Raw genomic sequence first — 20,974 nt, forward strand, 5'->3', positions numbered from 1 at the left:
ATCTCCTAATCACAGCCCTACTAGACCGAAATTAAATTAGCTAGGTTGTCGAATGTATTTATGATCAATAAAAACGCACGAGCTCAAAATTATTTTGTCATACTCTCTGGTTGAAATTAACTCAAGTTAATTGAAGTTTGAAAGTATTTTGATATTAACTAAAACAGAATTTTTTTTATAAAATGTAACTAGAGCAGCACTATAGAAGCAGGTATGTGTATCCGCCCGTTTTGTATGCAAAATGATGCAAGATAACCATTATCATATTAAACAGTATCATATTAAACATTTTGTTGCACACAAAATGGCGGATGCACATACTCGTACTTAAGTACCAACTATAATGTTTAAAATTATATAGAAATTACGTTGAATCATTATGATTTAAAAGTAATGTATTTCGATTTAGATATTATTAAAATAATCATCCTAAAATTGTGTATTAATTTAAAAAACAAACCATTTATAATAATTTAATAATTACCTATGTAATTATTTATTCGATTTTGATAAACATAATAATATTTAAGTTTTGATCTCGGTGTTTATTATTCTCATTGTACACTGTATAGACAAAAAAAAGAGATACAATTATTATAACATATACTATTAAAAATGTGTTTATGTGTAAAATACGTTTAAAAATTTTATGTATCTAGAAATATAGGTAAATAACTATTAGTATTTGTCTTATTGTCGAACAAAAATACAAATAAGACCGATTATTTCGTAAACTTTGAATAACACATTAATATAAAACATTCTCATTATTCGAGTAACCCACTTGAGTTGAATGTTTTGGCGAAAACCCAAATTCAACCTAATGAATAGAATAATGAACTGTTAAATAAACCCTCAGAAAAATAAGAACATAAAAATAATTAACGATTTTAATCTTTGTGCGTACTACTTGAGTAGTATTTTGTATTTTGAATTCTCATTTAACAACTAAAATAATAATAATTATTAAGATCAAATAACCAAATCCGTTAAATCATTAATGTTATAAAAAAACTATATGCGAATTATATATATGTATACATTACATTTTAACAAAATTATACTACGCATTACTACAATAGAAATTAATAAATATTATGATTGCTGTAAGCACTGTTGTGTGATTATATCAAACAGTTGTATCTTAGTAATTACTAAAAATTTAACTGTCTAATTTTAAATGTTAAAAACTGTTAGGTCCTTATTGAAGACTATGCCTATCAATAATATAAACATTATAAACATTTGATTTAATATATAAAAATGAATATAGAGGATGGGGGGGGGGGGTTAAAAATACTTTTAACACGGTATAAATGTATAATGAATAAGCAGCACAAGTTCATAACTATGTTGATGAATAACTCATATTATATCTTTTTAACACTCAATAATTAATTATTAATTATTAATTATTATTATATACTTGCATGTACTATAATATTCTTCGAGTATATTTTAGATTCTGAGCAGGACAGTATGTGTGTGTGTGTGAGAGGTGTGTGAATGTTTATAATATAATTATTTTCAATTTATTTTTGTTTTTACATTATGGTTTTTAGTTTTGTAATCTTCGAATTTTTATGATTATTGGTACAGTATTAACAGATTTGGTTATTAGCTTAAAAATATTAAATATTAATGTTACATATAAATAAATACATTGTTTAATTAAATTGAATTAATCATATCAATTAATTTGAAAAAAAGATGATTACACTACTGTTGAGCTTCAAAAAGGCTGTATCTAAGCTTCATCTGGTTTCCGTTTATTTTTGACAGTAAACAAGAAAGTGTTTAACTGTAAGAAGATCATCATAGGTGAGAAACAGTATTAGTTCTTCTCTTCTCATAAGATAGCCATGAGACATCTTAATGGGCCCTATTCCCCTATTTGTAATCGATTGATAGTTACTTCATCTTTACGATTAAACGATGAGATTTAGACCAGTATTCGATTGCGTATTTGATTTGCCTGAGTTTATTATTTCCTGTCATTTAAATTCCCATAAGTTAAAGCCATAAGTGCAAATAAGTTCAATTCGTTGGCGGGGAAGCTTCAGCGCCAACTATTTATACATTGAAAAAATTCGGTGAAATGCAAAACCTCATATTCAACGTTACTAATGTTTAATTAAATACCTCCTTATATCTTATTTTTTCATACCCATGATGATTACTCGTAAATTAGAGCACGAGTTTGTATGCAATTGTATATTTTTTTCCTTTTCATATTTTTGGGTTGTTAACGGTTATCTTTAGGGATCATAATAATTTGAAGCTAATAGAATTTTTTTCTTTTTCATATAGTCTTAATGATGTGTTTAAGTATATGTATATATTCAACATGATATTTAACTTTGGTACATATATTTATAAATGTTTTAAACTGTATATAATCGTTTTTATTAATTAAAGATACAATTATTTGTTTTTTTTTCACTTTCATAAGAAATGTGGTGATTTATTTGTCAAGAATATAATATTTCCTTCTCAACCTCGTTTTTCTGCTAATAAAATATGTTGGTAATTTGTGTCGACAGCTTTTTGCGATATACATCGTATATTTCATTTTTTCACTAAATATTTTATTTCGAGATACATTCTTGTCAAACGTTCCAAATATACATAGATTTACTGAAATCAACTTTTTGTGTCTCTTTTATAGTATAGTGAGTACTTTTTGTACCTTTTTATTTGTTTAGCTATTAATATACTTAGTAGGTAAGTCAGAAAGTTTCAGGCGATAAATATCAAATGTACTCTAATTGTATTTTAAAAACAAAATAACAAAACTACTTCAAAACTAAATTTAAATTAATTTTTGTTATACAATTATTATATCTAAAGCAAGTAAAAGTTTATTGCCAATTGTTATTTAATTAAAAATAATATATAATTATAATAGCGACATTAAAACCAAACATTATATTTTCACTAATTATATTTATACATAGAAGTAAACAGCGTTATATTAAAATAATTCCAAGAATAGTAAAAATAGAAATACATGTTTTTTATAATTCATGAAAATAATAAACTTAATAACTAGGTGTAGAGAATAACATTTAATTTTATATATTATAAAACAAAACCAATCAAAGTTTTCACTTTTTATAAGTAATTACAAGTTACAACATGATATATATGAACGTTGTATATTTCCATATACTTAAGAGATATTTTAAATAAGATCTTAAATTAAAAATATAATTAAAATAAAAAATTGTTCCACATAAATTTCTTTAAAACACTTTTCATTTCTAAAATAAAATAGTTGAAATATATACTATTTAAAATATATTAATATTGTCTTTTTAAATATTTTAAATAAATAATCTGATAATGTCATTTTCTAATATTTTAAATTATTAAAAACATGAAAAATAATTTTTAAAAAATGTTTCTACAATGTGATTTAAACCACTGGATTTCCATTGATAATTACTTTTTTTTTAGCATTATTAAGAAAAAAAAGAGAAAATAACCTGTATCAAATACTGTATTTATAGCTTAAAATTATTTTATTTACATTACTACTAATATTTTAATTATATATTTTGATACTATTTTAAAGTGTATAATTTACATTAGGTATGATAATTTAACTTTTGAACGACTAGACTTCTAGAGTCTAAACGGCTGGAAAGAAAAAAATAATAATTTAACGAATTTTTTTTTTTTTTATATATATATACTATAATTATATATAACGTTGTTTCTTTTTATTTAATTTTTTTCTAATATTTCAGCAAATTTAATGAATACTTTTACCAGATTAATAACATATAACATAATATATTATATAAATTATATATACTAATATTAACAGAATAAATAATATAGATTATAGTTATTAAATACACAGTATTGCGAGGCAATTAAATATGTAATATAATGGTATCTTTAATACGATTTATGAATAAAAGATTTTTTTGTATTAAAAATGATGACTGTTATAGTAATTTTTATGTAAGTTTACTTAAAAAAAAAAAACGGTGAGTTGATAAATTGTATTTGACTACAGTAGTTTCGCGTATGGCCATGTGCTTGACACAAGTGATATCGAGGTGGGCTATTTAGTTGTGCATGTGGTCCACAGTACAGTGGAGCAGTGTATTAATTTTGAATATTATATATATCTTAATTATTTTGAATAAGAATAAGTTCAACGCGGAAAAGTGATAAATATAATAATTCTTTTTGATATTAATTACGTGCGTCCGAAATATCGGTTATGATTTTACAATGATCGAGATTTCTATTCACACATTTTTTTTGAAAATTATTGATTTAAACTATATTGTAATTAATAATAAATTATTGTTTGATTTACCTGCATGTTTTAATAACTGTATTTTAATATGATTAGAAAAAAAATTGAAAAACAAATATTTATAATCAGTTAAAACATAATGAAATATTAAAATGTCTCAGTAGTCTATATATTGTATTTTGAATTACAATATTTAAATTACAATGGATTTATGATAAAACAGATAATTTGCTTAATTTTTAATTTAATTTAAAATAGAAAAATAAAAGTATTGTGTTAATAAATAAATACATTTAAAAGCTTTAAAATTAAATTATCTCTCAGAGTAACTTAATCAAATAACAATAAAATATTGATTTAATCCTGTCATTAATACGAAGTTGTTATAAATATAAATGTAGAATAAAACATTATTAAGAACTAAAATAGCTACCTATGTCTATCATTATTAAATATTATTATAGATTTTAATGTACATTAACTCATACAATCGTTCAATTTATAGTAAATCATTAATACTTAAACTAACTATCATCTTATTGTAATTTAAAGAACTTAATGATTATGCATTGGTGCATTACATATTTAAAATTATAATATACTTGTTTATAAATATAAATTTAAAAGTGCAATACAATACCTAATTTAATTTAGTTTAAATTTTGGTAAAATTAAATATTAAAATGGAGAAAACCGATTTTAGTTATTTTATTGTAATTTAAAAATATTATTCATGGAAACTTGAAACTCTGACTTATATTATTACATTTTTCTATACACAATGATATTTTAAAAATAAATTATTAATTTTAAGAAATTGCTTATTTATATCACGAAACTATTTACACCATTCTATGTCAATTCGATATATTTATAAAAAAGTTTATAACAATAGTATATGATAAAAAACATAATAAATGGACTCGGTAGAAAAGAATAGATCACAACTGTGATTAACTGACTTCGACAAGATCACATTTATCTTACCACAATTATTTGATGACGAAAGAAGAACCTTTAACAAGTGATACGTAGTGGGAGGGTGTCCTTTTTCTGACGATAAATCTCATAATCAAATAATGTCAAAAATCTCAAATTTACCACGATCAATTCTACATCTCCGAACAAATAAATCAAGCCTTAAGACCCATTTAATTTTTCAAAATAATCTGAATTATATAAAAACATGTCATACCTATACAATTTGCACCGTATACCAATGGCCAAGTATTCGTCGATTTGTTTGAGATCAATATAATATATAAATTCAATATTTTTGTCAAACATTTATTCAATTTACCATGTTAACAATAATAAAATTAATTAATTTAATAGCAATATAAAATCTATAATATAAGCTAACAGACCGTCTTCTCTCAGAATATTTTTTTAATATAACGCGTCCATTATAGTGGCCTACTAAACTCAATAATGACGGAAACCCTCAACAGTCCACACCTATTGTACAGCAGAATGATTTCCTACTTCTTTACTTTTTTTTCTGTTTTATTTACTGAAATAATGGAATTTAATAAAATTCAAAAAAGGTTTTTGTTGAGAATTAGAGATTCGTCATTTGCGAAATATATTTGTAATAATAATTTTAAGCTCAAACTGATTTTCGAAGTTTTGATAATAAGTTTGACGTCATAATATTTCAGCTATGTTAGATTACAACTTACTACATTGTTATTATTCATTTTATTTGATTGGGAATTATATTTACAAAATTGTTAAAACTTTATGATTCGTTCAAAAGTTTATAACAATATATATTCATAGATTCATTGACCAATTTAATATTATGTGCATTGTACATTCGTATATTTGTTTCTTTTATTATATTCTAGAATAAAAAACATTGTAAGCAAAAAAAATTGTTTTTCCTAATTTCAAAAAATAAAATTTACACGTAAAATAATTCGTTTTCAATTTTCCTTTTATAAACATTTTAAAAGTCTCATCAGAGTTTCCCACATACTTTGAATGAAATATTGAATTACCTTCATAAATCTCTTTACTATCTCCACTTTTTTTTTCCAAATAAAATATTCTTTGAAATAATAAATACATATATATATATATATATATATGTATGTACATTTATCAGCATATGACTGGTTAAGTTTAAACGTTCAAATGACTAATGCATACCATATGGGAGAGAAATCAGTATAATATATAATAATTATTTTGATAAATAAATCCAACTACTCGTATTATTCGTTTTTCAAATTGAATCCGATAGAATTAATAACTAAAACATAAATAAATTAATTAATTTCAAGTTGATTAAATTTGAGTTGATTTATATTATTCATCTCTATATTATATTTAATATAGAAAAAAAAAAAAATTTTATGACCATCGTTGACTTAACTCAGCAAAATAAAAAGTAAATTAACAACCTATTAAAATTATATAAAGCAATATTAACAGCATTATTCAATATATATTACAATTGTTATTTATAACTTCCTTAATTATTTTTTTATATATTTATTGACTAAAGTAGGTATTCAATTAAATATCTGTTTTACAAGCTGTGAAGACATGGGCGTTTGAATTAATAATTTTTTACTATTGATGAGTGATGCGTTAACCATATGTACTCGAAAGTTTATTTGCAGTAATTTAGTTTTGATTTGGTTTACACATGTAAAACAACAATCGTATGTTAATCTGAGATATCTTACAATCAGAGATGATGGGATTTGAGTTTCATTGAGAGTTACAAGTAGACACTGTGTTTGTTTAAAAGTAAATTCAGTATGAGTTTATTTGTTTGGTTTACTTTAAACCAATAATTTTAAAACCAGTTCTTTATTAGACGAATATGTTTTTATACGTTGGTAGAAATTACAAAACGATCGGCGCTAGTTGATATTATTACCTTGTGGCAATGTGGCCTAAATAGCTTTACATATTAAGCGTGATCGATGAGATATAAATATTGAAGAGAATACTTCCTAGTGTAACACCAGCTATAATCCCAAATATATTATTATTAGGATAACTATAGACTATAGTATATCCATTGATGGATTTGGAAGTATAAGTAACCAAGACATTAATTTAAGAGAATATATTTCAAATGTACTGTGTATGACTTTTTTAGCTTTTCATTAGTAAACATAGGTATTAACCAAAGCAATTAAAAAAAAAGCATACATTTCAAAATATAAATTTTATTTTAATATTTGTATAGGTCTGGAAAAGTATATATATAATATGGGTAATGGGTACATTATTTTATAAATATACATTTAAGTATTTGCTTAAATTCTTATGAATAACTATAAGAATAGTTTGCATTAATATATTGGAGCATATTATGTATGATATTCAAAACGTATTTTATTTACACATATGTGGTTATTTTATCAAGTATGAAAAAAAAATACCTACTCGAAAATAACTTGAAATCAAATTTAAATTAATATAGATACCGGTATTGTGTTATTTAATCTTTTATTTTTTTTATTTAGTACCCAAATATTATTATTAAAACGATTTAATTAAAATTCATATCATCTTGACTACTTGTCTAATCTTTTTATGGTAATTTTGAATACAATTTTTTTTAATTATAATATAATTTTATGATTTCCTCTTTACGTTTGTTTTTAACGATCGTAATAATGTTATCAATAAATTGGATGTAATGCTACTCTTTGTAGTGAAGAAATAAAGACTGGGAGTTAGCGAGGGTTAATTTGGTTACTTTAATTCATTATAGTACCTTGGAACAAAAAAACTCCGGAAGTCTACTAACGTTTAGAGAACAATCATTTAAGAAACAAGAGAGTAGTGTAAATGACTGAGTACGGGATTATCCACCTACTTTGAGTACTAGCAGCCTAAATAATATCTCAAAGTCCATCACTGTCATCGGCGTTGAAAAACTGATAATGGATGGTATCTTGTGAAAAATGGCGTTGTGTTCTAAAATAAGAGACAGCAATTCGAGTCATCTCATAAACAAGATGATAGTTTTTAAAATATACAACAAACAGGTCAAATTTTAATGTTCAAAAATTGTTAATTCTAAAACTAATATAATATAAATAATAATCTTTAAATCAAAATAAAATATTCATCCATGATTATAAAATATAGTATTCATTATTTAATTTAAACATAAGATTTTCAGTAATAATAGACCTATTTTTATATGACGTGTTATAAACACTTATTTTTAGTTAAGTCTTTTAAGCAAGTATCACAAACATTAATATAACTTTAAAACAGTTTTATCATTTTATTTATATAATAATTGTATATTAAATGTAAAACATTACTAGATTATTAGTATGAGAACAACCAAGATATGATATTTTACTTTTGTACTGATTAATTGCTGAAAATGTTCAATGAAAAATGGTAGGAAAGTAAATTTAGTCAATAATCAATAAAATATACATCTGAATTATTTTTTTGTATTTACAAGCCATAAGTAATAACACAGAACTTAATCATATTTTATGTTTTAATAAAAAAAAAATATAAAGTCTATAAAAGTCGAAGTTGCGTACTATTTAATGAAATATATTATATAGATTAGTATATTTGAATATAAGGTTAATAAATGATAAGATACTATTGAGTATGATTATATATTATTATAAATATTTATATATATATAATTTAAATAAATAAATAAATAATATTTGATTAATTTATATTAATATTTAATAATAATTGTCAAAATAGTATATAATATTATTATTATACCATAACTGTTTATTGACTTAGGTATAGAAGTTAATAATAATTATGATACTATTAATTTTTTTCTTGATTTTATTATACCTTAAAAATATGTCATACTTTCAATGTGTAAATAATTTTTTTAACCATTTCCTTGAGTACTCACAATGTATTTAAAGATTTTATGAAGCAATATAAATTAAAATAAAAAAAGTAACGATATTATGAGAATACATTAAGTTACAATAAATTATTCTCTAAGCAATTAACAAAAATAATTAAAAAGACTAAAATATGGTAAAGACTAGCTTTAAGTAAATAACAAATTGTAGGTTTAGTCAAAAAAAATTTTAACGTAATCATTTATTTTTTATTTTTTTTTATTATTATAGTTTATATTACTCAATAAAACAAAAATACGGGTATGCAAGTAGCGCTTTACTGTAGCGCTATTATACAAGGTATCGAATTCGCGTAGTTAATGTAATGGATGTATTAAATTTGAATCCAATATTCAACTATTATAAATTACAAAAAAAAGATTTTTATCGTGAGCAGTCGATCTGTCAACCTATATTACAAACTATGTGTTTAATATTTATAATGCTATTGTACTACAATTATATCTAATATCATCAAAATTTCAAATTCCAACGCTCATAAAAATATTTGTGAAATTCCACCCAAATCTTTTTATAATTCATGTAAGCTAAACTTATAAATGGAATCTTATATTGTAAAAATGTTCAAACTCAAGGTATGAATAAACAAGTAATGCATATTTAACTACAAAATTATTTACACATTTTAGTGATTTTTGACAGTGATATTTTCTATTTTTCATAATTAATTAGAAAAGTACTCGGAATTTTTTACTTTTAATAGCGAACCACCCCTTCCCTATTCGAAGTACTAACTAGATTCAATTTTTCGCCAGAAAATTATTGAAGTTAAGTCCAATCATTTTTATTGCTTCTAAATGTGACGCCAGATACAAAACACAATTAAGAAAAAACTAGTGACGAACTGGGGTAGGCGATAGACCTACCTAAATTTGATGATATTATATCTATACCATTTATAATAAAATAAAACACGATGACAATAATTTTTTTTTAAATTTATCCGAATACAACTGTCGCGTTTAGATCAACTAAAATCATAAAAGATGGCTTTAAAGTTTAAATACAATCGCGGTGATTAAAATGAAATATTGTAATATTAAAAATGAAACAATAATAGTGTTTTTTATGTCTGTGCGTACACTGTCAAAAAAAATCATCTAACCCGAAAAGAGGACTGGTGTTAAAACCAATTTTATAGAACGTTTTTAAACTATCGTGCACAAAAAATTGTAATTGATATGCAGTCACAGAGTATTAATAATTTCCGTTTCATAATGAACTATCAAGATTATCTTACAAAATGTGTTGTATTAAAACCTTTGAAAAGCAAACGCGTGGAAAAATTGATTACAATCCACACGATTTTTACACAAAATTTGGAACTTCGGTTATATTAAATTCGGATAATGGCCATGAATTTGTGAACTCAATAATAACTGAATTAAATTTCATGTGGAGTGACATTAAAATCGTTGACAGTAAAATTCGGCATAACCAAAGTCAAGGTTTCATAGAAATTTTTTATTAGAAAAGACAAACAGAGACGTAGAATATATGCTTACTACATGGAAACATTTCTGGACATACCTAAATCCATCAAAGAAAAAAAACTTACTCTTACAGAGGCAGCTGGTTTGAACAGTGTTTCGGGCATTCAAGGATACCAAAGATGTTATTTTAAATCTAAATGTAAAAATAATAAATGTCTTGTCGTTCTTCAGGCAAACTTTGTAAATCAAAATGTCATGAATATTAAACATGTGAAAATAAATAGTTAATAAAAATAGATGCGTCAATAACCATTTGTACAGTTGTTTATTGTAAATTCCCAGTAATAACGTAAACATCTACTCATATAAATTAAAAGTAGATAGTACGATATTTATCGATAAATTACATAATTTATTTTTCATTATTTACTGTAACATATATAATAATAAGCTCTATTGAACTATTAAATTGATTAAATATGCATTTTTCTAGGGCATATGGTCGAATATTGTGTGTATGCTGTCCTAGAAAGGTACGAAGAAAATATAGAAGACCGCTACGCTACAGGTCCAGTCAAGTGAGTATTAATTAAAAAATCATATTAATTACCATTAATAATATAAAAATATAAGTAATACTAACTCTATTTAAAAATTGTAAAAAAAATATTTAGTATTAACTAATAAGACTAAATTTGAATGATTATAAACACTTAAACCATTATTCAAATAATTGCAAAATATTAGAAACTAATTTAAATAGTTTTCGAAAGCTTTTGCAAAGTTTTAGATACTTTTTTTGTTCTGATACTATAAAAAAAATTATAATTTATTATATTTTTAAAAATTTTAATAGATCGTTTTACCACTCATTTATTTGTATCAAAATCTTAATCTAAACCATTGCGTTGTATTCGACTTAACAAGCAAAATGTAGATCAAACCTAACTCGAGTTCCTCGAACAATTTTTGACGGACTATTATATTATTATATCATTGACATTTGAACACACGATATATTTTAATATTCGCTCAAATTCTCTGTGTTTTCTGTATGCTTACCTACATCAACAGATTATTATTATTATTATTAGCGTTCGAGAATCGGACTGTAAAGCATCACTACCTATAACAATAATAAATTATTTCTAACGAGCGTTTTCAACTTATTCATATTAATTTCCGCTATTCGCTTTTATTAGCCTGCTTGACGATCTGTATATATATATATATATATATATATATATATATATATATATATGTCTAGTATTTAGACTTTTTTTATCCTTTTTTTATAATTTTTATTGAATACACAACACGTGATAAATACGGCTATGTACGTGGTCAGTGATCAACTTTCCGTCATTAAACAACACGGTAGACCACGTCGTATTCTCTGCGCAACCCACGCTGTTTACCTGCGAAGCCGTGTCGAGAAGTTCGATCCGTCGAACGCGCCATCCCACAGACCATTTTCCGATTACCCAAGTGGACAGATATATGTATACATAATATTATTATCATACAGCTAAAAGCTCTTCAGCCGTTCACCTTTCACTTGACATGTTATTATCAAACCTACGTAAACTTAATTGCTTATAATAAAATGACGTAATCACGAGAACACAGTGCTTCCGGTCGCAAACTACATAATTTCGTATCATTTCGTGCTGTGAAAGGTATGTAAGTATAAGTAGGTATTTAGGTATATACTACCTATAACTATTTCAAGCATCTCTGCCCAGAGATCTCTTCATTCTATTATTTCGCGTAATTTTTATTTTATTTTATCAATTAAGCGCGTTATTATTATTTAAGTAGTGCGTGGAACAGATGTGGCGTGTAGAAACGTTGGTAAAATAATATACGTACATAGCGTTTTCTAGATAACTCATCTTGTATACCTATATATTCCGGCTTTCTACACTCAGTATTGACTTATGGGCGTGCGACATAGTCAATAACTAGAGAAAATTGAGGACAAGACGAACACGTTTGAATGAACAGTATTAAACCGAATTTATGGCTCTATCTTATTGCGAATGGAGAATATAGGGGAAGGTGGGGCAGAACCGTACTACTAACTTCTAGGCACTGTAAGACTTACAACATTTGAAAAATTTGAAACTGGATTGCGTAAATATATCACAAATATTGTTAGCTTCAATAATATTGAAGCATTTTCAAAAAATCTTAACTTAAACTAAAAAAAAAATTCAAATTTTGAAAGTACCCAAAAATACGATTTTGCCCCATAGGTGGGGTAAAACCGTATTAGTCTTGGGGCAAAACCGTATGGATGGTTTTATGATCTAAAATAGTAGAAATATAATAGGCACCCTTTGCAATACATATTAATATCTTCCATCTCCAAAAAAAAATCTTGAGTAAAGTATTTTGCATTTTTATATTAGAATAAAAAATAATAATAACTCATTTAACAACTATTTTTCACTTTATTATGAACACAATTTTGTAGGGTAGTTATTTACCTTACATAACAAACTTTTTAAATAACATTTAAACCAAACATGTTTAAATATCCATGTAAATAACAAAATAATGAAAATAAAATAAACATTAAACTTAATACTTATGTATTATACTTATACGGTTTTGCCCCACAGTAGGTGTATTCAAATTAACAGCAATTAACTAAAAAGTATAAGCAACATTCCTCCATATTATATCAATAAATAATCTGTATTTACTGTTACGTAATTTGATGCAGTTTTTTTTTTTACATCAAACAAATATAAGTATAAAAGTTTTTAATGACAATATATGAAAAAAAAATAGTGATTACACATATTTTGTGATAACAAGAATTTGAGCGGGAATTTGACTTATTGTTCAATAAACCTTATCATACGGTTTTGCCCCTCGTACGGTCTTACCCCGCCTTCCCCTATTATAAAACGAACAGATCGAGAAATGTATCATTTATCCCGAAAACCCATTATCAGTGCGTATTTGAAAAGTAAAAGATTAGAACGGATTGGTGTTGTGTGTAGATCTGTAGATAAAACAAACAACATTTTTATTGGGATACTGAATGAAAAAAGGCCACTGAAAAGGGCAGACAAACTAAAGTCAGATCTTGTCAAAATCTCACTGGGAATGAGAATAGCAGACGATGGAGACAATTATGGATGGAGTGGAGTGGTAGTACCTAGAGGTAGCAATCGTCCTTCGTAGACTGAAAAATCTGAAAGATAAACAATGATGACAAATATATTGCATTAAAATAATATGGCCATTAAATACAAATATTAATATTGACGATTGTAGTATATTTTATTTTTTTTTATTAAGTTTGTTATTTTTCAAAACAATTTCCCTTGAAAATTCTTGACTACACGCCTGATAATAATAACGAGAAAGTCAGAAAAGGTAGACGTATAATTTATTTCATAATTTACTTATTTAAAATAATTATTAGATACCCAAAAATACATTAGTTCTAAAGTAACAAAAGTGTTGGTTAAGTAGTCAATTTCTAACCGTTCCTTTGACTACCATCTGGCTCTTGGGTAAAATTTAGGCGTGGTGTAATATTTACCATCTGATGCTCTTTTTCATCGTTTGTGTTCTAAATACAAATATAATTTGATCTTATATTATTTATAATATCAGTTAAAAAATATAAAACAAAAATATAATTAAAAAGTCACTAAATAAAAACATAACTTATAAATTATTAAAAACTACGTTAATTTAGATAAGAAAACAAGCCGTAAACAAGTTATAAGATTCGCTAAGCTATTAGCATTAATGAAAACACCATTAATCGAGACATTTAAGCCTAGCCCGGGAGTGATGTAATTTGTATTGTACATGTATAATATTTTAAATATTACACACTATATTATTAATATGTACTTAAAGTTTCAAGACTTAGGTTAATAAAAACGCTACACTAGGTACATGAAGAATTGCCTAAAATATTCATGGGCAAATTTAAGTCGGCATTAGTATGTCGTTTGTTTAATGACATTTAACTCTAAATCATTGTATTAAACTAAACAATTATTTACCATTAGCCAAATTCGAAATATTTTACTTGTTTAATTTAAAAAACAATCATAAGTTTGAACGAGTTTTTGGAGTATCGTTGTTTTGTATATATTATGTCTCAGTTTATTTTAATATTGAAGCAATATTATGACGCATAATATTATAATCGGGGGGACGGGGTGGTCGAGCGGTTTAATTCGTCGGCTGCGGCGCAGCCGGCTCCGGTTCGATCCTCGGCCACTGGGTGGCATTTTTCTCCGGGCAAGTCACGGTGTCCGGAGAACAAGTGCTGCCATCCCCCCACCCCGGGGCATGGCAGAAACCTACGGGTGCCCCATTAAAAATTCTGCCAAATACACTCACGTGTAACACCCCTACTGTTTCAACCCTACTGTACCAACCCTACCAACCTACAGGCTAATGACCTAAGTTGTCGAAGCCTTAAAAAAAAATAAAAAAAAAAAAAAAAAAAAAAAAAAAAAATATTATAATCATTGATTTTAACAAACTTATTTGTATTTTTACATTTCCTTACAAATTATTATTTTATCAAACATATAAAGACGTGTATAGACTAAAGAGAGAAAATAGAAGAACAAAATATTTTCATATATTTATAACTTATAAAATATATATATATATATACAGTAGTCGAACAATTGACGCTCTGCCACTTTTTAATACACATTTAATGTATGCAATGTTAATAAAATATTAAGAAAAATTTAAATTTAAAATTTTACAAATATTTCAATACTTATAATAGTTGTCTTGTGCAATGTGCACATACCGTTGTTGGATGTTATGAAATTACGAAATTATATAAATTTCAAAAAAAAAACTTTTTCGTGTGAAAGAGAATCACTGAGGCATCAGGCTATACTCATAATATATAGTTAAGAAATAAAATGTATATTATACAATTCAGAAGGCAATATTTTCTGTGTCATTGTGGTTTTTTATTTAATTAATATGAAAAAGTTTTTGAAGTTCGAAAAGCATAAAATTAACGAGTTTTTGAACAATAATTACTTTTTTTGTATTTTAAAGATTTCTAAAAATAAAGACAACGCCAACGCTTATATATTGTTTTATGTATTGTGTATAAATTTGGTTTCTTAACTAAGGCTGTAACTTGAATAGTTCTTTTTCGCGTGAAATAGATTTTAGAAATAATTTGTTAGCGACGATGGTGTCCTCTTTGTAGAATGGAACTACATTATGAAATAATTATTGTATTGTTATGATTTATTTGATCATGTAACAATATAAGTAGTTACTTAAGATACGTATATGAAAGAACGGTTGTTTTGACATTTTCTAGTCATCGTCTTCGTTGTAAATTGTAGATACATTCGTTCGATAGAGTGTACCTATATATCAGGGGCGACCAAACTTTTTTTGGCCGCGATCTACTAAAAATATATTTCACCTTTGAAGATCGACTTCCATAAAAATTTTTTTTTTATTATTAAGTATACATAATTATTAAGAAACAATCTTCGTGCGTAGTCTAAAAATAAATTCTAACACAATCGACTTTAAAATCGTTTGCGATCGACCGTTTGGCCGACTCTGCCATATATATATTATAATCTAACCTATAACTACTCGTATACTATATACTTATTCGTGGTAATAAAAAAATATTTAAAAATATCACCCGATTAAGAAATGCTGCTTACGATCTGTCGTCATCGTTTTCAGGAGATGTCAACGCGGAACAAAATAAACACACAGGTATTTATCTCCGGCCGACAACAGGTGCGTATGCGTTTGTAGCGTATATGGACCGATCTCATAAATGTGTGTACCTCATACACAACGTGATGCATTTAATGCGCTACACTAGCTTCGTATCAATCAATGTGTGTTGTTTTTAAATATAAAAATATATTCATATGGCTTCGTGTTCCATTTGTTAAATTGTTATTATTTAGTATTATAATGATTTCTGAATTAAAAATACTGATTACAATGTGGAAAAATATTTTAAAAATACCTATTCATCATTATAAAAAAAAAAAAATGAAAAAAAACGATAAGGTAGACACTACCTATAATAATATGTTCATTTTATATTTATGTGAAAATCTTTTTTACTAAATCAAAAAAAAAAAAATAAATAAAATAATGATAGAACGAAGGTAACACGTTAAGTATGGATTATCCTATATATAATATTATATACTATCTATATATTATACATTATATACAACATAATATAAAATGGTACATCGGTGTAAATTTGATTCCGGGCCACCGCACGTGCTGCAGCGTTTCACTTGATTACATTATTGGATCGTATCGCTTTCAACAAATAATAATCATAATAATAAAATCGTCGATAGGCGGCGACGTCACTACACTGCAGCTTTATCCAGTATCAAATGTATATTTCATGCGTCACGCACAGTTTCCGCACTGCAGCAATTACTCCAATAAATCCACACACACACGCTGGAGAGGGGGGTCGATTCAGACGGTATACCTATCGAAGACCTGTAAGCAATTATTTATCCTTTATAAATCTACGCATATTATCTATCCCTATGTAATATATGGACTTAAGCAAAATAACGGATTTATAAATAGATATATGCCATATTGGCCATATACTCGTATATCTAGTGAAGTACACCGCGATGGGCTCAAGGGTATGGGATGGAAACAGTCGCCTCTCGGACCTAAGCTAGGATATTATTATATAAATACAGCAATTACGGTTAAGCCGTTATTCTTATAAAATATAAGGAAAATTCCAGAGCCAGTTGCGGGTTCATCATAAAAAAATTCAATTAAAATTAATTTCGGTTTAAGGTTATTTTTAAATTGTTTTCTCGTTAATTACTTTAATATTATATTGTATGTATGATGTGAAATTAAATGAATCTATTAAATAATTTATTTAATTCTACCATATAATTAAAAAACACATAGGTCGTTATTTTCTAATGAAAGCCAGGAACTGAGTAACATAATTTTCACAAACAAACAGGTATCTATAGAAAAAAATTTTTTATGACTTTATGCGTGTCGTTTAAGATACTAATATTTAGTTAAGTTGTTTAAAAAGAAAAATGCCTGTAAAAATGTGTAAATAATTATTTCTTTTTTTTTATCTAAATTCGGTAAAAAAAAAGTCTCTATCGATTTCATTCGTCCCTAAAATTATTATCCGTTAGTTTACACTCGTGTTAGTTACGCATCTCTAAATCCAAAACACTCGCATATTGAATGTGATCACAGCCAATAGAATGTTCTATCTACTGTCTACTTGTAAAAATAAAAAAATAATAATAATAATAACAATGTAATTGAAACGAATAGTTTGTAAAAAAAAAAAATAACAATAGTACAGACTGACTAAGTTAAAAACTACAATATAAATATCATAAGAATTCATATTTATTTTTTTAAGGTATTTCACAAGAACAATACGTCATTATTATATGAAATCAATAATTTCCCAACTGTATCAGAATAAATTTTAATAAAAAAAAAAACGATTATTACAATAAGAAAAGAGAGAAAACATTATTGTCAAGTACAGAGTTACATAATATAACCATAGGCGTATAGAACTTAAGAATAATTCTAAAATATATTCTTTAGAAATAATAATATAAACATGTATTTGTATTTACAATAGTTTTTTTAGTGCGAGTTCCGCTCAAATCCCATTGCTGACACCCTAGAGACAGTCGTTCCTTATTTTATGTTGTAAATTCGGACAAACAAATATATAAAGCAAAAAACTAATAAATATTTTATATCTTTGACGAATTTTTTTATTTTAGATTCTGAGCAAAGCGATAAATGTATTGGTTTTACAAAAGTTTTTTTTTTGTCAGTTATTAACTTGATGAACAGTAAAAAGTGAGTATGTATTTTTGACATTTTTAGGCGGCTGTTAGAACAACTTATGAGGAATATTGATTTAAATTTTCAAACTTTTGGACCAAAGATACAAATAAAAAAATTCGAAAATTGTAAATGCATAATATAATTCATTAATATATATATATTGTATAGAAATTGATAATTTAAGTAGTAATAGTGGAATATAAGTTTCTACAGTTGATAGTTTTTAATTATAACAAAATAACAAAAATTGTTTTTTACGTATGACAATCAAATATCACCAAAATTTAAATTCAATCACTAACAAAAAATGAGTATATCGTTTTACACTCGATATTTTTTCATAAGGAAAATCTAATTTTAATGTTATTGGATATTTATATGAATAATAACGATTTTTATTTTAATTCCTGGTGGATCGATAAATGTTGTGATTTTTAATTATGTGTATTTATCTTTTGTGTATGAAGACAATTTATTTTCATACAAAAAACGCTTAGACTTTCTACTTGAGGTGATTTCTAGTAGCGCATCGGATCTGTATTATACTTTGAATAGGGGGATTAAAGAAAAACGGAAAAACGCAAATGTTTTTATTTTTCTCTTTTATTTATTCAACAAACTCGTTGATTTTTTTTTTTTTTAATCCATAAACGAATAACTTTAAATACTTGAAATGTTCACCAAATGTTTATTTTTATATATTTCTAAATACGTCATAATAAAAATGATGACAAATTGTTGACACTTTTAAGCTATACTTTTGATATTTTAAATTTACTTCTATAGACTTATTTTTTCTTTTTGCTAAGTCAAAAAATTAAAAAATTTAATACAAAATCCCTCATAAGTAAATCATACTTAAACCAAATAATCTAAAAAAATATATAAACACATTTTTTTCATATAGACATTTGAAGTTAGGTTCAAATTTGGACGAAATTAGATATTTAAACGAATAATAACGATTTTTGTTATTATAGTTTATAAATATTATTAATAGGCACCTACCTACTTCAAACATTTATCCTTTTTTATTATATTTTATACACACGATTGCATTTTAAAATGCAGTGTTTTGGGCAAAAAATAATTCAACATGTCGAATACGGTAAATAATAACTAATAGTAAACTAAACTATTTTAAATTGCAATATAATTATATCATAAAATATACTAAATAATTTAGACCATCTTCGTTCAAAACCATTTTTCGTTTGCAATGATTTTAATTATTATTAAATACAAATATTACACACACACAATATTATACAACAATGACTAACTCTGCAATGACGAGTTACACTCGAAAATCGACACCTACTGAGCAACAGAGTGGTACCTACTTTTTATTTTGTAAATTCGAAACTTTTCATCATTAAGTACATTATTAGTTTGTATGAGCAATTAAATTTTCGAAATATTTAAGCTAATTTCAAACTATTTATATCCCGCATATGTTCACACCATTCTACGGTACGTTGACACTATACCACATAACTTCATTAACAATATTATATGATATGATATTATTATAACTATTGTATAATATAATACATATTATACATTAAATTTAATATTATTTGATTTATAAGCAAAAAATTATTAATATTAATATTAATCAGTTAGGGTAACACGCCCGATCCACTTAAAATTGTTTTTCCTATGCAATAATTTATCACTGGATTCAAATTTAATACAATCATTAGGTACAACAGTGACCAACCCAATAGCGATTTGCACTCAACACCTACAGTCTATATGGCAAAGTGGCTATTTGATTTCTCGTGTTCGAGAGTTTAAGACTAATCTAAAAACCCTGTTTAGTAACTGGATGTCGTATTTAGTACACCATTTAGGTACAATTTTTTCTATTATTATTCTTGATTGGTGGATTACATTTCAATTCTACGGAATTCTGTAACAAAATACCAATCATTATATTGCAAGTTTATTTTTATAAAAAAAAAATAGCAATTTATGCTATATTAACAAAATATTTATCAAGTTGTTCTAAAAATATTCAATTGTATTTTTAGGCTTTGTGTATCCTGGGACATTGTGGCCAACAAAATGTAAAACAAAAAAAACACAAAACATTTTTCATAATTATATTTTTTCATTGTTATTAGATAACATAATATCATAATATTGATACTATTATAATTATTCATATTATACAAACGTTTTAATTATAAAATATTTGATTAAATATTTATGAGCGTGGAAATTAAATAACAATAAATCTGATTAAATGAATTTATATAAAATAATTATAAATCCATATTTTACTTGAAAAAACTTGAGTTTAGGTAACTACTAAGAAAAACGTTGAATTCAAATTCTTTATTAAAACTATAAGTTATCATACTTTACTCAATAAATAAATTAAAAATAAATGTATTAAGTATATTCATTACATTGTAATAAGAAATCAAACAAAAATAAATGTATTTACAAAATGTAAATTACCGAATTTAAATTAATAGTTT

At 25.3% G+C, this 20,974-nt stretch overlaps 1 protein-coding gene across 2 annotated transcripts in view; it reads left to right on the forward strand.

Annotated features, from left to right (window-relative positions):
- The window catches only part of LOC132930491 (dopamine receptor 2), a 129,255-nt gene that overhangs the window by 80,931 nt on the left and 27,350 nt on the right, over positions 1–20,974 (forward strand). The window contains exons 3-4 of one of the 2 annotated variants that reach the window (XM_060996401.1): positions 11,095–11,179; positions 16,326–16,358. In XM_060996401.1, the coding sequence (XP_060852384.1) occupies positions 11,095–11,179; positions 16,326–16,358 (118 nt within the window). The remainder of the gene's footprint in view (positions 1–11,094; positions 11,180–16,325; positions 16,359–20,974) is intronic. The other variant, XM_060996402.1, reaches the window with a different exon arrangement.

Source organism: Rhopalosiphum padi, chromosome 4, assembly GCF_020882245.1.
Source record: "Rhopalosiphum padi isolate XX-2018 chromosome 4, ASM2088224v1, whole genome shotgun sequence".
NCBI lineage: Eukaryota > Metazoa > Arthropoda > Insecta > Hemiptera > Aphididae > Rhopalosiphum > Rhopalosiphum padi.